This window comes from Urocampus carinirostris, chromosome 2 (assembly GCF_059441175.1).
Source record: "Urocampus carinirostris isolate Australia breed hairy pipefish chromosome 2, RoL_Ucar_1.0, whole genome shotgun sequence".
Lineage (NCBI taxonomy): Eukaryota > Metazoa > Chordata > Actinopteri > Syngnathiformes > Syngnathidae > Urocampus > Urocampus carinirostris.
In genome coordinates this window covers 32,060,462-32,081,587 of record NC_142350.1, presented here as the reverse complement: position 1 = coordinate 32,081,587, position 21,126 = coordinate 32,060,462, and the positions used below count along the sequence as shown (strand labels likewise).

Below are 21,126 nucleotides of genomic sequence, written 5' to 3'. Positions count from 1 at the left end.
TTGATGCACTGTGTTTAATTTCCGCTTATTTAGTATTCACATTTTAGTTGTGTTTAAAAAAATATATTTTATCTACCTCTTACCTTCAGTTCACCATTCTCTCTTTTTTTCTTCCAGACTTAAGCCATTAGTCATCCCTGTTAGTCTCGACAATTTCCACATAAATTAATTTCAGTAATAGCTTACTGATTTGCATCTTTTCCACCGTTTTTGTTCAATATGAATATAGCGTTTTTTTCTTCCTCGTTTTGAACTACCTCCACTGTAGCTTTGTAGCATGAATTCCAACCACTTTCCTTTTATAAACTTTAACCAGGCAGTTGTTATTGTTCACTCTCTGTCCTCATTTATCCATCATCTTCCCTTTTGTTACCAAGTGCCGACTCCATATCAAAAGCCCCGGAGACTTTGAGTGGTTGAAGCAGTGTCGTTTCTACTTCAATGAGGACGCCGACAAAATGATGATCAACATCACAGACGTAGGCTTCGTCTACCAGAATGAATTTTTGGGTTGCACTGAAAGGCTCGTCATCACGCCGTTGACTGACAGGTACGCTTATGTAGCACCCTTGCTGTTAGGAAAAGGGAATGAAAGGTACTGAACTCTTTCCAGGTTTGATGAGTGGTGAAACTAAAAGAGGAAACACCAAAAAGTCAAAATCAATTCAGACATAAGTTGGCCATTTTGTGTACAATGGAGAAGGCAATGAGCATAATTTAACACAAATTATACAAAAAAACCCTCTTATTTAGTTTAAACCAGCGTTTCTTAACTAGTTTCAGATTCAGATTCAGATTCAGATTAGTTTGTTGGGACCCAAAGGTGGGACGCGGACCTGTTCTTAATAGGTAGCAGGATTTTTCCTGATTAAAAGACAAAAACAGAGGGTCAATTACATCGTAGATGGCGATAACACCCAGCTGGATTTCTTCCTGTTAAGCCAATCGGCCCCGTCCCAATTGTGTTTGAGAGGGATCACATCTCATTTTATTGTGAATTTGTTTGTTTTATTTTCTTTTTCTGCCCACAATAATTGGTCCCAGGAAAGTTAGTGATAAGGGGAAGGAAAAGTGGAAAACTGACAACAATGATCAAGTCGAAGAATGAAATGATTGAGATTTAAGAAAATGTTGTTTGAGTGTCTGCCATTAGAGCACAGTTTGAAAGTACAGTAAATTGTTTTAAAAAGTGTTTACCCATAATTGATCTTTATTATTTACACAATTAAGTAATCATCACTATTTAGATACAAGATTTTTTTTCAATATTTTGGTTACAAACTTCTTTTATTATTTTTAGAGGGTCGCCTATGTACGATGTAGGCTTATACACGGGTCTGTATGGTACTTAAGGTCGTTATGGTTTTGCAGGTGAATATATACTAGGGGTCTCCAACAAGGTGCACCCTAAGACAACTGAGGTGCCTATGGACATGTTCTGAAAATTACTTACAAATGCTGGGTCATTGATTTTCTAGTAAAAAAAGAATTTAGTGCGTGACTGAGTCTATTTAACCCTACTTCCAAATAGTTAACCTGGTATAGTGATAACATATTTTAGAATTGCATATCATATGGGGTGCCCTTGAAGAAAATTAGTAACAAAAATAAGGCTTGAGCTTGATAAATGAAGGACACCCCTGGTATATACTATCTTTGCTTTATACTGCACCATCCTTTCATTGGATACATTTGATTGATTTTGGGTTGCGGCTTGTCATTAGGGTGGAATGATGGGTACTTAATTCAGACCAGTTGAGAACCACTGGTTTAAGGAGTTGGATGAAAATCCTAAATTTGGTTAATATTGGTTTACTAAACTTTATTGTTATTTCTTTTTCTATTCTACTACTCTAACTCTGGTTGATAAACCATTATTAGTCGCAAAATAAGCTCATTGATATTCGTTTTCAAGTCAGAATTTAAAGTCACATGATACTGCACTTCAAATTTCAACAACAATTCTTTGAGTAAACTTTGACAAAGTCAAGCTGTATATCTGTGGCTATGTTTCAAGGAACATGAATGAAAGGGTCGACGACTTGTAGCACAAGCCTGTTACCATTATTTGCAAATTTACTCAGAAAATAGGCAAGTCAAGGAACGATATAAAACATTGTTATTAAAAGCAAATCCCATATTTGATTTAAACATCATGATCTGTTATTATGAACAATGTTTTCTTCTTGCATCAAGGCAAACTAACATAATCAAAATTTACCAAATCTCACATAGATTTCGTTTTTTTGTCCTTTGTGAATCACACTGACACAGAGTGAAGTTAAAACGAAAAAAAAAAAGATGGATTTGGTTTTCCAAACAATATTTTGCAACAATTGCTATTCATAATCACAAGTCCTGTCTATGGTTTACGCTGGCGTGCGTGTCCTGCCCACAACAAGCAATGGAGAAAGACCTACGATCGGTCCTTGCTAAGATGTCAATGATGTCTATTTTTACAAAAGTTAATTGAAACAGGGAATAACAAATTATTGTTCGCAAAATACAATAATTTATTTTCTTAATTATTAAGTTATAGGATCAAATATTTACTGCAATGTGTTGCCTATCCAGTTATAATGTTTAACTTCAACTTTATTGTCAAATATATTACTTGCAGAGCAGACAACACATATGAAATTACTTCCTCTTCTCTGCATGCTAACATGGGATCACTAGGCACAAAACAAATAACAAATAGTAGCAAGAACAAAAAGTTTTCTTTTGGCTTTTTATCAAAAAAGAAAAAAAAGTATGCATATAGAAATATGAAAACATAAAGGTTTTGAATGAAACATGTACAAAGGATAGCCAGAATGTAATTACAGCAATTTAGGGCAGAGAAATAGTTTAAAGGTTTGAAAGCCAGATGGAAGAAGCTGTCCATGAGTCTGCTGGTTCTGGCTCTGAGAGACTGCAGGTTTTTCCCGGACAGCAGCAGGTTAAAGAGGCTGTGAGACGGGTAGGTGAGGTCACCTGCAATCCTGGTGGAATCCATGTGATTCGATTTAAATGTTGAATTATCCTGTCATATATTTATTTAACTATTTCTTACTTGCTTTTTAACAGGGGTTGCACTCAGATAAAACAAAAAACGCACAAACACAAACAAAGTAATTTATGTCATCAAAATGCAGGAAAGCGTTTGTGTCAACCAGTTTGACACATTGATAAAGTTTAATAAGGGGATACTTGCACTTCCGACCATGGGACACGCTGTAGACTGCTAAGCAGTCCATCATGGTTTTGACGTGAGCAATACTTCATTTACACACCAGTCAGTCACTGTGAGTGGCAGGGACTAATTTGTAGAGCACACCACGGCTCACGAACAGACAATCATCAAGCTGCAAGTGTGGTCTGACACGTGAACAGGAGAGGAAAAGCGATGGAAAGAGACGGGAAGTAGTCTGCCAGCAGCTCTGATTTTCTCTTTAAATGGTCAAAACCTTTATTTGTTATCTTGTCCGGCAAATGTCACCACTATTTCTTTACTATTTACTTCGTCCGTTGCCCTTGAATCCATTTTTCGATCGATCCTAACCTCCAACCACATTCATGAAAATCATTTTTACTATATCACGACATCACATAAACGGACCCCTTAGTCACCTGGGTTGTACGGGTACCACTTCCTGAGTATAGCCTGGCGGTGCTCATCCTTCTCCGAACTATTTCTTGGGCCGGGGTTTAGTACGGGTTTCCATGGTTACCAGTTGCAGGTGATGCCTCCAGATCTGACTCAGATACAGCACCTTCATCATCTGGTGTGAAGTGAAGTACTCACTAAGCAACTGTGTACATGATTATATTACAACAAGCATTATAGGGAAGTTTTAATCTTATGATTGTTTATATGTGTATTTTTCATGTTTTATGTCTTCATGTACTTTGCAGGTGCTACATCACCCTTGCCCAGGCGCTTTATATGAGTATGGGCGGAGCACCTGCAGGCCCTGCAGGAACAGGTAAATAATACACTGAGTAAATTTACATTCATGAAATAGTTCTATTGAAGTCATAATTATGTATTTTGGACCCATTCGGAAAATCTGTTATATCAGGAGTGACAAGAGATTGCCCTGTATACATGGCATTTGGGAATAACCCAATGGGATGGAATAGAATAGAATAGAATAGAATAGAATAGAATAGAATGGAATAAAATAGAATACTGCTACGTTTTCAATCTCGACCGCAGTTTGTTTGGCTCCTGCGATTTCATTTGCCTCAGACTCTCGCTCCGCTTCAGCTTCGCTTCTATCCCATTCCAACATCCTGTCTTTGTCCATCTTCTTCTCGCAGTGGGGGTTGTCTAAAGAAGACTGGCAGGGTTCAGAGTTGATAGGTTCAGTTGGCCTCACTTGTGTACAAACTGCGGCTGACGATATTAGCGCACCTTCATCCTCTTCTTCTCTGGCATCCCGTTTTAAAACAGATATGTCCAACAGTTTGTCGACACAGGTCGGAACTACGCTGTGTTGCTCAGTGAGGTGTCGAGACAGGGAGGCTTGGTCTTCTTGACTTTGCATTTCAGGTGAATTGGCCGGTCCAAATTGTCCCTAGGTGTGAATGAGCGAGTGAGTCGTCTGTCCCTGTGTGCCCTGTGATTGGCTGGCAACCGGTTCAGGGTGTCCCCTGCCCACTGCCCGATGATTGCTGGGATGGGCTCCAGCACCCCCGCGACCCTACTGAGGATAAGCGGTGTAGCTAATGAGATGAGATGAGATGAGAATAGAATAGAATACTCTTTATTGCCATTTACAATAAAGTAGTGAACATTGTTTGCAGCAAGCTTAGATACTGCACTGCAGGATAGACTTAAAAGAAAAAATGAAATTGTCAGAATAAATAAGCAAACATTTTTACAAGGTGGTGATAATAGATTGGCCTTAACCTGTAAGTGCATTTTCCATTTGTAATAACATTGCAATGAAAAGTAGTGCAATAATATTTAGTCCAAAGAAAACCCAAAAAGAGGCAAATTATAACACATGAATACATTAAAATTCAGACTATAAGGATCATCTGATTGTAAGCTGCACCCGGTACATTTGTAGAGGAAAAACATTTTTTTACACACATGCGCCACACTGAAACATGAGGTATTTACTAAGAAAGACGGTGCACAGAAACAGTTATGATAATATACAGTAGCTTAAGCCCTTAACGTTCCAACGGGCCGCCGGGGGGCCAACGGACTTTTGATGAACAAATTCGTGTGTCTCTAGGATGTCACCAGTCACTGAAATACGTCATGACACTGTCAGAACTAGAACAGGAGGAGAACCCAGATGCTTAACGTTTTCACACAAGCTTTTTTTTTACGGGAATGGAGCAGTAATGCCTGTGAACACAAATGCCAGTGATTCGGCGATCGCTGGGCGGAAGAAGTAAGATAAAAGTCCGGCGTGAAAAAAGAGGAAGCCATAGGCTGACGAGATCGATACCAGATACACGAGCAGATACCAGACAGACAGGATGGATACCAGACAGGATGGGACAGACAGGATGGATACCAGATAGTGGAGCAGATACCGGACAGGGCGGGACAGCCAGGATCGATACCAGATAAACGAGCAGATACCGGACAGACAGGATTGATACCGGACAAGACGGGACGGACAGGATCGATACCAGATACTGGAGCAGTTACCGGACAGGACGGGACATCCAGGATCGATACCAGATACCAGACAGACGGGTCGATACCGTACGGGACAGGACAGCCAGGATCGATATCAGATACACGAGCAGATACCGGATAGACGGGATCGATACCGGACAGGACGAGACAGACAGGATCGATACCAGAAACTGGAGACTGGAGTCAGATATCAGACAAGACGAGACAGACGGGATCGATACCGGATATTGGAAACTGTAGCAAGATATCAGACAGGACGAGACAGACGGGATTGATACCAGACACTGGGCACTGGAGTCAGATATCAAACAGGACTTGATAGATGGGATCGATACCGGACAGGATTCACAATCAGCATACCGGACAGAGTCAAAACACACATCTTGCGGGTGCAGAGGTTCGTTGACGGACTGACAAGGGGTGAGTGACAGCACTGAGCTTAAATAGGAGGTAAGCCAATCAGGCAACAAGCCGCAGCTGGCGCCAAACGGGCGGGGCCAAGTGAGGGCAATCGGCAACCATGACAGCCACATATCATTTGAAAGCTTAAACTCTTGGGAGTCAAGATATGATTACTATTTATCTAATCAGAGAAACATCACGCTCAGTCTGAAACAAGATACAAGATATTTGGCCTGACTCATCATTACATTCCCTGGCCGTCTTCATCTTCTTTGAATGTCTGCGAAAATCGCTATGTTACATTAAGGCCAATTTATAGAATCCAACCGTGTAAAATATTTATTCGAATTCAAACAATGATGCTGACAGATGAATAGGAATCCGCCTTTCTGCTTCTTTAGATGTTAATTGTAATCTTTTCATTCCCCCACTTTTTTGACACCTTATCCATGATGAGGGTTTGTTCAATCTTGTTTTATTTATGCACAAAGCGCAAAGTTACATTCAACTTGTGTCTTCCTCGCCACATAAACTCCACCTGTCTCACTCTTACTTCTACTGCCTGGGTGCCCCTGGCAGCTGTTAGAAAAATGCATACATAAGCCGCATCATTCCATGAGCCACAAGGTGGAAATCTTGGGGAAAAAAGAGTTGTGGCTTATAGTTTAAATTTTATGGTAAATGTTTTTCTTGACAAATACCCATTTCTCAATACAACTGACATACATGATATAGAAGTTATACATCTTTTTCAAAGTCTCGTGCGCTTGTTCAGTGTGGTGATCACCCCGGGAAAGAAACTGTCTCTAAATTTGTTAGTCGCCCACCAGAGAACAACAGGTCAAAGAGTTGGTGGGCTGCATGAGAAAAGTTCTTACAATCATGTTGGCTTTGTTATGGTATCTCCATAGGAAGTTACGAGCGATGCCATTATACAAATGCTGTAGCATTTTAAAATGAATAAAATATGATTTCACTTAATAAAACATGTTACATTTATGTCAGTGCCCTGCGATTGGCTGGCAACCAGTTCAGGGTGTCCCCTGCCCACTGCCCGATGATTGCTGGAATGGGCTGCTGCACCCCCGCGACCCTACTGAGGATAAGCGGTGCAGCTAATGAGATGAGATGAGACATTTAAGTCAATTACCATAATGTTACAGGTTACCAAGTAGTTTCTTCCTTGCTCCTTAAGTGTCCTTTTTCCTACGTCTCATGTAGTGATGAGTAGAAAGCTTATGTTGCTCGTTAGAAGCATAGATTTACACCATAGATGTCTAACTAACTATGGCATTTTCTAAGCAATGGCAGAAAATGAAATGGAATTTTTGCTGACAAATCAAGATATTCGTTTGAGGCTCATTTAGCAACAAATCTAGAACGTATTTTTTTACTACAAGACCATGGTTAATGGCGAAACCAACTAAAGGGAAAACATATCTGAGAATAAAAACTAGCATGCGCATGAGGCATCAGTTACATCAAATGACATTAACAACAATTTCTCTTATAAAAAGGAATAACTCAACACTCTTAATTGGACTATTAGTGGTCCGAATAGATGGGTTTGGGGCTGTTTACAAGCTTACATGACCGTACAATAAAAATGTAAATATCTTACAGTTTTATATATGTTCATTTTTACAGTACACAATAAATCGCACTTCCCTCACCGCTTCCAAAATTTTCAAAACATACAGGTATTTCATACACCAGAATTGACAATTGTCATGCACATTTGAGATTATGATAAGCAAAGCTGTGATTCGATGTTGCGCATAAGACTGTTATGTTTATAGTACAGTAAACACTAAATTTAACTTCAATGAATTTTGAACTTGCAAGGAGAACAGGAGAGGACTGTACAATAAACCTTCATGATGCAAAATTCAAAATCTGTTCTAAAGGGTCTGCACTGAGCCCTTTCTTTTTATTAAATCTCCTAGATCACATAAAGCAAATCCACCCTAGGGTGTGGAAACAAAGAACAGCAACATCATTGGCCAATAGCAGTGTCTGAAACTCAGGACAAAAAGTTACCGGACACTAGGGCAGGCGACTTTTCAGAGTTGGGCAGACAACTCTCAAAAGTTGCCTGCCCAGCCATAAAGTTGCCTGCCCCATTTTTCACAACTTAAAACTCAATAAGACGACTAATCGCAAAAAAAGTATTAAGGATTGATAATCAGAATATATAACAGAACAACGCTTTAAAATTAAGTGTATTATAAATCTATTCATAACATTCATTTCATGTATATGACATCGCTGTGTTCCATCTGCCGTCAGTATGTACCTGTATTTACTCATCTTCATCCATGCAAACGAATTGAGCAGTTCAGATTCAGAAAATGAGTTCATAATTTGAATAAGAAAATGTATTATTCTATTTAGTTATATTTGCATGTATTTTTTCCTTCTACAGTGAACGTCCAAGCTACTTAATTTTTCAACTTTTTTCTATTATAAACCTCATTCATGTCGAGCAACTCAGGATCTCACAACAAATTGTTAATTTACAATATATAAGATAAATCGAAACACATGTACTATATAACATATTAAACTACATAAATAAACACGTTTGGAAAGGCACGGAGCTGTGGAGGTTGACAGGTATGATAAAGCAAAAGTTTAAAAAAAAAAGTTGTCGGCCACCCGGGCGGAGACGTTTTGTAAGTTGTTCGCCCGACCTAAAAGATGCACGCCCCGGGCGTCCGGGCAAACATTATTTCAGACACTGCCAATGGGGACAATGATGTAAACATTGCATTCAAAATAATCAACAACAGTGATAAATAATAGTCGAAATAACCCAGGTATCCTAAACATTTTTTTTGCGGGTATCTAATATTAATCAAAATACAAGCAGAATAAACAGATTCCATCAAAGCTAATCAATCATATCATTTCTATTTGAGATTAAATATTGGCGCCTCATATGGGAGGAACAAGCATGTTGATGATGGGTGAGGCTTAACGTCACATTTTTAACATTCATCAATAAACTCTAGGTATTGACAAAATGTCATTCTTTTTGAGTGGAAAAACACATCTAATCTCTTTTTTGCCAAACTATTTTTTTAGGTAAAACTGAGACCATTAAGGATATGGGCCGCTGTCTGGGGAAGTACGTGGTGGTATTTAACTGTTCCGACCAAATGGACTTCCGAGGTCTGGGGAGAATATTCAAGGGTAATTACAAACAAGTGTGTTAATATATAAAAAAATAAAAACTGATCATGTAATCAAAAATGTGACTACTCTGTAAATGGCCTGTGCATGATTTATAGGTCTCGCCCAGTCGGGCTCATGGGGATGTTTTGACGAATTCAACCGCATTGACCTTCCCGTCCTATCGGTGGCAGCCCAGCAGATTTCAATAGTGCTCACCTGCAAGAAAGAACGACGGACAAACTTTGTGTTCACTGATGGAGAAAATGTGGAAATGAATCCAGAATTTGGAATCTTTATAACAATGGTCAGTACAACCCAGGTTGCTTGTTACATTCCCTCATACATAGGAGATAATGTCCTTTTTCAGCCTGTATTTTGCCCTTATTACCAATCACTCTGTTATAACCTGGGTAAGCTGTATTGAACTTTTATGGAGTTTTTGACGAAGGAAAAGGAAAGAAATGCAACTTTGGCATAAACTATAATCACATTCATCAATTTATACTCTGCTTTCGGTGTGTGTGTTTAAATGTGGGCTACGTATTTTTTGTGAAATCTGGCACTCATTCTTTTATAACTAGTTATATTCTAGTAGTTAGAAAACCAATGCTAATGTATTAGTATTGAGGTTGTCCAAGAGGGCTTGTCTCTAGGACTGACCATTAGTTGAACACCAGTAAATTTTGTCTTGAGTAATGCGTGATGCCTCAACTGTCTTTGACTCCTCTCACATAGTGATGCATTAAGAAATCCACATAACACTACAACATTAAATTAAAATCCATAAAAGACGTGTGAGATTCGAAGTACTTTTACTAGGATCTGAAGCAGAAAGCACGAAGATGACTTTTGTGTCCAAGGAGACATAAGGAGAAGGCATTCTTGCTGACGCTAAATGGCCTTGAACGGCAGCGATAAGAAACCTTTAGAGTTGATGGAGATGCTGATGGCTGTGCCTGGTATCCCGCTTTAACTTTTCGCATCAGTGCACACTGCAATTCATCGTTCTTCCCTCAACAGAAAAGTCAAGTGAATTTTAAAGGCGTATAGGGTATTTCTTTTGTTTTAAACTTTTAGGAATGTATTTTATATACAAATGGTGTGTTAAAATATTCCAAAACGTCATGATTTGCAATATGCTGTAAGAAATTATTGAACAGGTTTTTAAAACAAGTTCCTGAGGTAGATGCGTGAGAAAATGAGTAACATGCTTTGGAGAAAAATGGCCGATTACTGCGCTGCCTCACATCTGAAGATCTTCCAATAAAAGTCTGACAACTACATTTTTTCAAGTGTGTGACGTCAAGAAAGTTCTTGTTCTCAGTGGAAATGTTTAAATCTAAGCTTAAAACACACTTCTATTCTATAGCATATTATTCAACTATCAAAGGAGAATTTGTAGAATTTGTCCAGACCTACAAATACCTGGGTGTGCAGCTGGACAATAAACTGGACTGGAGTGCCAACACAGAAGTTGGATGCAGGAAAGGTCAAAGCCGACTGTACTTCCTCAGAAGGCTGGCGTCCTTCAACATCTGCAAAAAGCTCATACAAATGCTCTATGAAACTGTTGTGGGAAGCGCCCTCTTTTATGCGGGCAGCGCCAAGAGAAGGATGCCTCTCGAAAGGAAAGCGAGCTCTGTTGTGGGCACAGAGCTGGACAGCCTGACAACAGTAGCTGAGAGACGGGCACTGAAAAAGCTGCAGTCCGTTATGGACAATTCATCACATCTACTACACAGCATCATCTCCAATAGCTTCAGCGACAGACTGCTGTCACAGTCTTGTTCCACGGACAGACTGAGGAGACCATTTCTTCTTCATGCCATGAGGCTCTTTAACTCCACCCGGGGGAGTAAAAGCCCACATTAAACACATTAAGCCCACATCAAACCATATCCCCACATTGCATATTACCCCATTTTTATTACAGTGTGTATTTTATTTAGCACTATTTAAATACTCTAACAACACGTTACATTGGGTATTTATGTATTATATTCCTTACTTTATTATTGTTATTATTATTATTTTTAACTCAAGGATACTGCTGGAAGTGTGAATTTCCCCATGGGGATGAATAAAGTGTCTGTCTGTCTGTCTATCTATCTATCTATCTATCTATCTATCTATCTATCTATCTATCTATCTATCTATCTATCTATCTATCTATCTATCTATCTATCTATCTATCTATCTATCTATCTATCTATCTATCTATCTATCTATCTATCTATCTATCTATCTATCTATCTATCTATCTATCTATCTATCTACCTACCTGTCTGTCTGTCTGTCTGTCTGTCTGTCTGTCTGTCTGTCTGTCTGTCTGTCTGTCTGTCTGTCTGTCTGTCTGTCTGTCTGTCTGTCTGTCTGTCTGTCTGTCTGTCTGTCTATCTATCTATCTATCTATCTATCTATCTATCTATCTATCTATCTATCTATCTATCTATCTATCTATCTATCTATCTATCTATGAATAACCTACATTTCGTGTTGACAATATCTGTGTATTATTTGCCCTCATGTAGGTTTTAGATGAGGGGATGGTGTCATAATAGTCTGTAGTTTGCAATAGTCTTTGATCTGTGCAGCCCTTTGAGACTCTTTGTGATTAAGGGCTATACAAATAAACATGACTTGACTTGACTTGACTTGTTCCTGGACATTTCTTCTACTACATATAGCATATTATTCACCCGATATTGCGCCTCAGGATGGGTACCCAATGTGAAAATTGAGCTAAGCATATTATCAGACTCACAGGATGCAGTGACCCTTTAACACAGACAAAGGCAAAACAAACTGCTAGTATCATTCTTACAGTTGAGTCAATCCTTACGAAAAAGTATGCTAGATCATGTAAACTCAAGTTTAACTAAAGCATTTTACGTTTTTGTCAAAATAAGTAGTTTTAGTGTTATGTTTTAATATTATTTTCGCTAATTTGTAAGAAAATAGTGTACGTCTGATCAGGGGTCTCCAATGTGGTGCCAGCAGGCAACAGGTATCCCACTAAGAACACCTGAGTCACAGGTTCTAAAAAAACTCACCAGTAATGGGTTATTGTGATTTTCAATATTTTTTTTCTCTAACTGGCATGAAGTTTTAGAGGTTAATTGAGCCTATATTAACCCTACTTCTAATGGGTACAACCTGTTAATAACACTGTTACAACATAGTAGTACCATGATAAGTTGTCATTTTAGAAATACATTTAAAAAGAGCCCTTCGCACTCATCAGTAACAAAAAGTAGCTCTTAGATTAAATGGGGTTGGTGACCTTTGCTTTAAAGATACTTATTTATTATACTTTCAGTTTTGTACTTTCTACTATATTAAAGTAAACCTGAAAAAAAAATGCAACACAATGCAGTTATTTAATTTAATCTCTGACTGTAATCATTTCCATCTATTGCATTTATTTAATTTGTTGTTTTTCTGTACGTCTTATCGTGGGATCGATTCCATTAACTTTTGGTTTGAAGGCATAACCTACCACAAGGCCACTGAGCTGATCAATATTTTTTTGAATTTCTTGTATATGCTCGTCACTATAGGGAAAACCTTTTAAAATTATTCATTTTTATGTATATATTTCTACCCATACTTACGGTATATAAGTTTATTGGACATATTTGTAGACTTGAAACACAGGCAGTATGATTGCACTAAACGCGATCTAGTTCCGGGATGCCTCTCATCAAAAACGTTTGTTTATAGCTACGCTTATCACTGGTAATTGGAAACTATAGGTTAGAGATTAAGAAATACACAACTCAAATATACAACATTGGTAAAGATGTTTAAAGAAGCTTTGGCTCTATTCTATAATAGACTTCAAATCTAACAGGGAAAAACCCAAATACATATAAACAATTTTATAGAAAAAGCAGAAATACATATTTTTAGCTCCAGGCACCCAAGTCGTTATTCGCACTTAAATTATAGCGCTATTTTGAGACTTTCCTGTTTGTACGAGTTTCCCATGAACTATAATGGGACAGGATTTAATTCAGTTCTACTTTGTTACAAATGCCGTTATAAAATATTAGTTAAGGAAATACAATATTGAGAGGAATAGCATCAATAATCATTTCATAATCGCATCTCATCCCTCTGAATCATAACTATATTTAAATTGTGAGCTTCCACAACATTCTCAGCTCTACAGCTAAGGCACAATTTTTATGCCATTAATTTACCAGTCCGGTGTTCTATTCCCATGTGGCCACTGAGCAAAAGTTAGTCTGACACCCCTGACTTACAGACATGTTTTTTTAATGAGAATACTCTTATTGCAGTCCATGTCAACATATTGTTGACCTTAAGTAGATTTTGGTCATATGTGCCTTATTAAAAGTCACGCATCTCAGCTCTTGTCTCATATTTATTCAGAACCCGGGTTATGCAGGACGACAAGAACTACCAGAGAACCTAAAGATCAACTTTCGCTCTGTAGCCATGATGGTTCCCGACCGTCAAATTATCATCAGAGTGAAGCTAGCCAGCTGTGGCTTCATTGACAACATGGAGCTGGCTCGAAAATTCTTCACACTCTACAAGCTCTGTGAAGAGCAGCTTTCTAAGCAGGTAAACAAAGGCAGAGGTTTGCAATTATTTTTGGTGTGTGATTGCTGTCTAATTCATCAATTTAATTGCATCAGTGAATTGTTGTTTTATTGATTGTGATTGTATGTGTGGATAATCGAGATTCCAGCCAAGCCTTCCTCCTTTCTGAAGTATAAGAAATCAAATTTCTGGTTTGGCTTGAGGACTACCGGGCATGTCAAACTATGTTTGATGCTGGAGCTGGATCCAGACTTCCCGTTCTCAGGTGGTGCAGTTCAGTAAAAGAATGTAAACTTGACATTTTTAGTTCACTGTTGTTGTTTTTTTTACTATTATGATATATATCATTCAGCCTACTTTAGTATCCTACCCTGCATACTGTAATCATGGGTCGCAGGGGATATTTTCTGAGTTTGACACATTTATTCACAAACAGTAGGAAAAAAATGATTTTCATGTTTAGCATTGAATGCGTTAACTGGTTTATTTTAGCAGATGAGTGAATGCAGTTTTACACCTGCACCAATTCACCGTACTATACAGCTATATAGCATTAATTGTTGTATTGGTTTAAAATGAATAAAAAATAAATACAAAACAAAAGTTTGAGCACTGCATGGACAACAAAATTAGATCTGATCAAACTACTGTACTAGGCCCGGCCTACTAAAGCGCAAAGTATATCTTACATCCTTTACCGCCCTTTAGCGGCCAGAGGCAGCATTTAAAAATAATACTTTTTGATTGAAATGACCTGGAGACCAGCTTCTTTTTTTGACATACTCAGAAATCTATGGATTAGGTTATCTAACGGACAGAGTCCGGCCCACGGGCCGTAAGTTTAGCATGACTGCATTAGGCTCACTAAATCTAGATCAATGGTCTCCAACTTTTTCAAAGCCGAGAGCTACTTTTCATCCCAATAGGCGCAAAGGGCTACCAGTTTGACTCCCCTTTTAAAAAATAACAACTTATCATGTTACTACAAATAAAGATTTTACCTGAAAATCACAAATATCCAGCATTAGTGAGCTATTTTCATAACAAACCCGCGAGCGTCTCAGTTGCCCTTGTTTTGGCACTCTTCTGCCCGCGGGCTCCATGTTGGAGACCCCTGATCTGGATGTATGGTATTCATAACAAATAGTTAAGATGACAGAATGATGCAGGTCCATTACGATTTTGGCTTGCGGAACATCCTCTCCGTGTTGAGAACTCTCGGAGCAGCCAAACGAGCCAATCCCAGCGACACCGAGTCCACCATCGTCATGAGAGTCCTAAGGGACATGAATCTCTCAAAATTGGTCAGTCCCAATTATTTTGTAAATTACATTAATGAACCGCTTGTATTATGCATTATTACCGATTGTGCAATTCCAATGAGAATGAATCTCTTTATCAGATTGATGAAGATGAACCACTCTTCCTGAGCTTGATTGAGGACCTCTTCCCGGGAATTCAGCTTGATAAAGCCGGTTACCCTGAATTGGAAGCAGCCATCGCCAAACAGGTAGAAATAAGACAATGCTAGGATGGGTCCTAAAAAAATAGAGGCTGCGAATACAATTCTGTCATGAAACATGAGGGTTAGCAGAAGTGTTTAGCAGGAGAAAATTGTGGTAACACATTATGATATTCATATCTCATCTATAAATCAAGCAACTATAAAATGCGTTTGCCAATTTATTAGGCAGAAAATAACACTATTCTAAAGATACAATTGTGTGAACTCCTGTACTGGTTAAGTCACAAAAACATTTTTAAAAGCTTGAACAAAATATTCAAGCTTAAGGAAAACAGCAACTACTTGTCCACAAAAAAAATGAGAAAAATTTGGTGTGACACAGGGAATAATCCATCCATACATTATCTTCACCGCTTATTCTCAGTAGGGTCGTGGGGGTGCTGGAGCCCATCCAAGCTGTCTTCGGGCAGTGGGCAGGGGATATCCAGCCAGTTGCAAGGCAACAGGGATAGACAACTCATTTACTCATTCACAACTAGGGACAATTTGGACCGGCCAATCAACCTGACATGCATGTTTTTCGAATGTGTGAGGAAACCGAAGCGCCTAAAGGAAACCCACACAAGCACTTTGAACTCATCTCATCTCATCTCATCTCTCATCTCATTAGCTGCACCGCTTATCCTCAGTAGGGTCACGGGGGTGCTGGAACCCATCCCAGCAATCATCGGGCAGTGGGCAGGGGACACCCTGAACTGGTTGCCAGCCAATCGCAGGGCACACAGGGACAGACAACTCAGGGAGAACATACAAACTCCGCACAGTAAGGCCGGTAGCTGGATTTGAACCCACGCAGGAGGTTCCCATGACATGAACTGTGCCGTACATGCGCTAACCACTGCGCCGCCGTGCTGCCCTCACTTTGAACTAATTTTGGCATTTTTAACACATACTCAATGGAGAAAATATTTAATTTTAAACTTTTAAGGACACCTCGGTCTATGCACCCCACCATTAAGCTAATACAATAAAAGCTTTTTTTATGCTAGAGTTAATATTTTGCTTTCTTGCTCTGCAGATCAAATGATGAAAAAGATGTAGGTTCATATATTTATAAATCTGACTGAGCCACACCAGACTCCAATCTCACCGCACGTCACTTGTGAAGAGTGTTTGTAATGGCTCGTCACGTCTCTGTGTTATTTTCAACTAATATTTTTCTCAAATCCTTTCTTTATACAGAAAAGACAGAAATACTAAAGAAAACTTTTGTTTCCAGTCGTATTTATTTTGGCAACACTAAACTAAACAAAGTAAAAAAGGACCTGCTAAATAATTTAACTAATTCCTTCCTGTGGGGAGTTTCCATGTTCTCCCCGCGCCTGCGTGAGTTTCCTCCGGGCACTCCAGTTTCCTCCCACATTCCCAAAAAACATGCATGTCAGGTTAATTGGCCGGTCCATATTGTCCCTAGGTATGAATAAGCGAGTGACTAGTCTGTCTCTGTGTGCTCTGCGACTGGTTGGCAACCTTATTAGCAGGTCCCCTGCCCACTGCCCGAAGATAGTTGGGATGTGCTCCAGCACCCCGCGACCCTACTGAGGATAAGCAGTGCAGATAATGGATGGATGGAACAACAAGAGAAATGTCCAATTACACCCATTTTGTTGGTATCCGAATCAATTTTGAATTTTTTCTTAGTCCCCTTTTTGATCAAGCTAAGCTTGATTGTCAGACTCAATTTTCACAGAACCATGTGTTCTTTGTTTCACCTAGAATAATACTAAGAGTCATATATACATAAGACCTATGGCAGATATCCCTACATTTTAACATCTAATGTTGAAAATGCAAGACTGTTTTTTGAAGTAGTCTTCCTTTACAGGTTGAAGATGCAGGTCTCATCTGTCACCCACCGTGGAAACTGAAAGTCATCCAGCTATTTGAGACTCAGAGGGTCCGGCATGGCATGATGGCTCTAGGGCCAAGTGGGGCAGGCAAGACCACTTGCATCCATACGCTAATGAGAGCAATGACAGGTGGGAGGACAACACAGTCATTTTAGCTCTAAATTAAACAACTGTTCAAAAAATACCAAGATAGTATATCACCAATTATTTTACACGTCTTTTTTACGCAAAGAGCTTGTAAAGGCTCTGTAATGAATGTCCCTGTTCTGCTAGAGTGTGGCCAACCCCACAGAGAGATGCGCATGAATCCCAAAGCTATCACCGCACCTCAAATGTTTGGTCGGCTTGATGTGGCTACGAACGACTGGACTGATGGCATCTTCTCAACACTCTGGAGGAAAACACTGAAGGCAAAAAGAGGTCAGTTCCTTATGTACCCAATTTTATTTGTAACTGCTGAAAATGTGAATGATTGGAACAGACAGATATAGAAACTGTTGTATAACTACTTCTTAATAATGTGTGGATTGCTTTGCAATTTCTTTCCAACAGTTGGTTGGAAAGAAACCATCTATCCATCCATCCATCCATCCATCCATCCATCCATTTAACAATGGATCTAGAGGTTTCCCTCTCCCCAGTTTTTTTGTCTAGCCTTTCTTGGGGGATCCTCAGGCAATTCTAGGCAAGAGACAATCCATTCAACATTATTTGGATCTTCCCCTTGGCCTCCTGCCAGTAGAATTTGCCCAGATCGCCTCACCAGTATCCAAGACTTATCTGAACCTTATGCCCGAGCCACCTCATTGGCTTCCTCTCAAAATGGGGCACCATTGAGGAACCAGACAAAAAATGTACTGCACCCTTTGCAGACATGGTCTCAGTTTTCGATTTGCTTTGATTTGCTTTTTTTATTTGTGGTAGATAACCTTAATTTCAAGGAGTTGGTGATCATTCATCTATGATAACCCCTCCTGCATCATAACCACTTTCCGCCTTTCCTAATATAGTTTGTAGTACGGATTCTTTAGGGATTCACCAATTTATGCTCTTCTCACCTTGGAAGTGTCGGATGGTCAAGTTATTTTAAGCAGGCCACTTAGCTTTTTAACAAGTGATACATCAACCCACCACAAATCCCACCCAGCATGGCCCACAAATCTGTTTGTAATCCTTTGTTGTTACACCAGTTCCATAACTTTTTATTTCACATGCCATGCATTCAAGCGGGGGATAACCAGCTAGCGGTTGCATTCAATGAACTACAGAGAGCCCAGCCTTAGAACATCATCATTCCTGCTCTGTAGCAAGAAGTAAAGGAGAAGCATGAAAGACAGTCCCTGGAGGGTTCCTCACAAGATCCAACTGGGTCTTTTCAGAAGTGACTTTTTCTTTCTGGATCTGTGGGAACAGGAGTAATATACTATGCCACAGAAAAGTTTAATTGCCCAGAGACATCCTTGCACTCATAGCTCATCACACTTGAGTTTGTTTTATCTTCCTATATTGCTTGGGCATGCATTAAAAATGCATGCATACACTGGTGTAAATTTGCAGTGCAATATATCTTTTTGATTTTATGTACGCACTTTTTTGCTGCTCAACTGCAACAAAACCTTGTGCAGCCACTGTTGTTTTTTAGTATTGTTTTATGCGAACTTACTAAAAAATTGTGATTTCATCTATAATTTAATCTAGGTCTATTCAATTGTATCTATTTCAACCAAAAAGATGTAACCATTTGACCCTCGCTGATAACGGATTCACTTAATTTAAATTCTTTCAAATTGCTTTTTATTGTGCCCTTATATTTTTGGAACGCACATCAAACGAAACACAACAAAGTTGAAAACTTTGCAGTGTTGGGGAATATCAACCATGACGTTATTGAAGTTATTTTCAAAGTCGAGTCTTCAATGTTCGGAAGTGTTGTCCTTCGTTCTTCTATAGTTCATACTTTTTTTCCCATTTGTCCTTGAATTGTTCTCCTGTATTCTTATTTAAAATGTTGTTTCCTCCTTTGCAAATAATTCTTCCACAGTGCACACATACTGCTCCACAGTGGGGAGCTTATGTTTATACCACAGTCTTGTTTATCATTTTTGCTTGCTGTCATAAGAACTTTTACCAGGTACTCATCATGTTTTTTACAATATTTTTCCCGTTGTTAAAGACAACCTTGAATATTTTGGGTATTCCATGTCCCACAATTTTCTTCAAAGCATACCAGAGTTTCTTCTAGTAGACTTGTATTATTTGACAAAGCTAACACGTGGTCAACATCTACCTCTCCACATGCCTTCCAGCACTGTTGCTGAACATCCAGTTTAATTACTGAACCTTCAAAAAATACTGCAATACTTTATCTAGATTCATAACTCACAAATAGTGTGTTGTGGTTATAATGCACTCAAATATAATGTACCATGTGCACATGCTTCACAGATATTTACTTTTCAGCTGTCAAATACCATCACATCATTCTATTGTAACTAAATAATTCAGTTTACTTGTGTCAAACTGGTATCGAGATCTTACATGACTATATTAATCTTGAAACTAGCGATGTATTCAATTCTCAATTGCAGAGTAGAACATGTGGGTGAACTGTGGAAAATACTGTATGTTGTGAATTTAGTGACTCACCCCCATAAAAAATGAATGCCAGAATTGAAAGGTGTGAGAAAGAGTGAACACTATTCTTGAACGTTTTCAGGGGAGCACATCTGGATTGTCCTCGATGGACCAGTTGATGCCATCTGGATAGAAAATCTGAACTCAGTTCTGGATGACAACCGAACTCTAACTCTGGCCAACGGTGACCGCATACCCATGGCTCCTAACTGTAAAGTTGTTTTTGAACCGCATAACATTGACAACGCATCGCCAGCCACTGTGTCACGCAACGGCATGGTGTTCATGAGCTCTTCTGTGCTCGGCTGGAGCCCGATATTAGAGGTACAGGAAAATGACCGTAGTGTTAGCTATTAGCATTTACATTCCAATACTCCATGAGGAAAAATTATGTGAAAAAACTGTACCCTTGTCCCCAGGGCTGGTTGAAAAAACGCTGCCCCCAGGAGGTGGAAATCCTAAGGGGGCTCTTCTCTTCCTCCTTCATCAAACTGTACCGCTTCTGTGTACAGTCATTTGAGTTTAAAATAGACCTGCTGGAGGCTTTTGTTATCATGCAATGCATCAACATGCTGCAGGGACTCATACCAACAAAGGTGAGTTAGATATGACAGTTCTACCTCTTTATAGAATCACCTCTAAACACTTGAATTTCGAGAGATGAGTTTTATCTGGGTGAAGAAGCATCAGCTTGTTCCAGTTTTCATATGCAAACTACTACAGGCAGAAACCTGCTTTTAAAATGTTTTTTTGTGTACATTCATCTAAATTTACGGTCACTTTAATGAAAGTGCATAGTAAGTGCTTACATATAGTCAACAGTGTCTCAATCTCATACTGTATATCAACCTCCGCCAATAGGTTCTCCTATTAATGATTGCAAATCATCCTTATTAAGCAATGATAAATTCTACAAACACAATGAAGAACCTTATTACTCACAGCAAGACAGACTATGTAGATTACCGCGACAGTTTTAGCAATCATTGAGGTGGCTGTCTTCTGCTACCCGTGACTGAGGCGATCCGGATGAGAAATCATATGATCAAAACAAGATTGGTCTTTTTGCCTTTCATTTATATATGTCCTACACAATTTGAAATGCTAAAAAAATGGATACAATTTGGGGAAAACGTATAAGATGCTAGGTATATGATCTCTGTCACTCCTTACAAGCGCCCCCTGCCGCCTTCTATACCGTGCGCACACCTTTGTTACGGCGATTGGCTCAATGCTACATGCTCATAATAAACTTGCATTTCATTTTGTTGGTATCGTCTTATTTATCTTATTACTGTATTTTAAATTATTTTGAGCAT

At 39.0% G+C, this 21,126-nt stretch overlaps 1 protein-coding gene across 2 annotated transcripts in view; it reads left to right on the top strand.

The window, feature by feature from the left end:
• The window catches only part of dnah5 (dynein, axonemal, heavy chain 5), a 159,252-nt gene that overhangs the window by 49,666 nt on the left and 88,460 nt on the right, over positions 1–21,126 (top strand). For both annotated transcript variants that reach the window (XM_088326195.1, XM_088326196.1), the window contains exons 40-50: positions 378–550; positions 3,898–3,968; positions 9,137–9,244; positions 9,343–9,530; positions 13,625–13,819; positions 14,968–15,102; positions 15,201–15,308; positions 17,149–17,302; positions 17,447–17,593; positions 19,890–20,131; positions 20,227–20,403. In XM_088326195.1, coding sequence (XP_088182321.1) covers positions 378–550; positions 3,898–3,968; positions 9,137–9,244; positions 9,343–9,530; positions 13,625–13,819; positions 14,968–15,102; positions 15,201–15,308; positions 17,149–17,302; positions 17,447–17,593; positions 19,890–20,131; positions 20,227–20,403 — 1,698 coding nt within the window. The remainder of the gene's footprint in view (positions 1–377; positions 551–3,897; positions 3,969–9,136; positions 9,245–9,342; positions 9,531–13,624; positions 13,820–14,967; positions 15,103–15,200; positions 15,309–17,148; positions 17,303–17,446; positions 17,594–19,889; positions 20,132–20,226; positions 20,404–21,126) is intronic.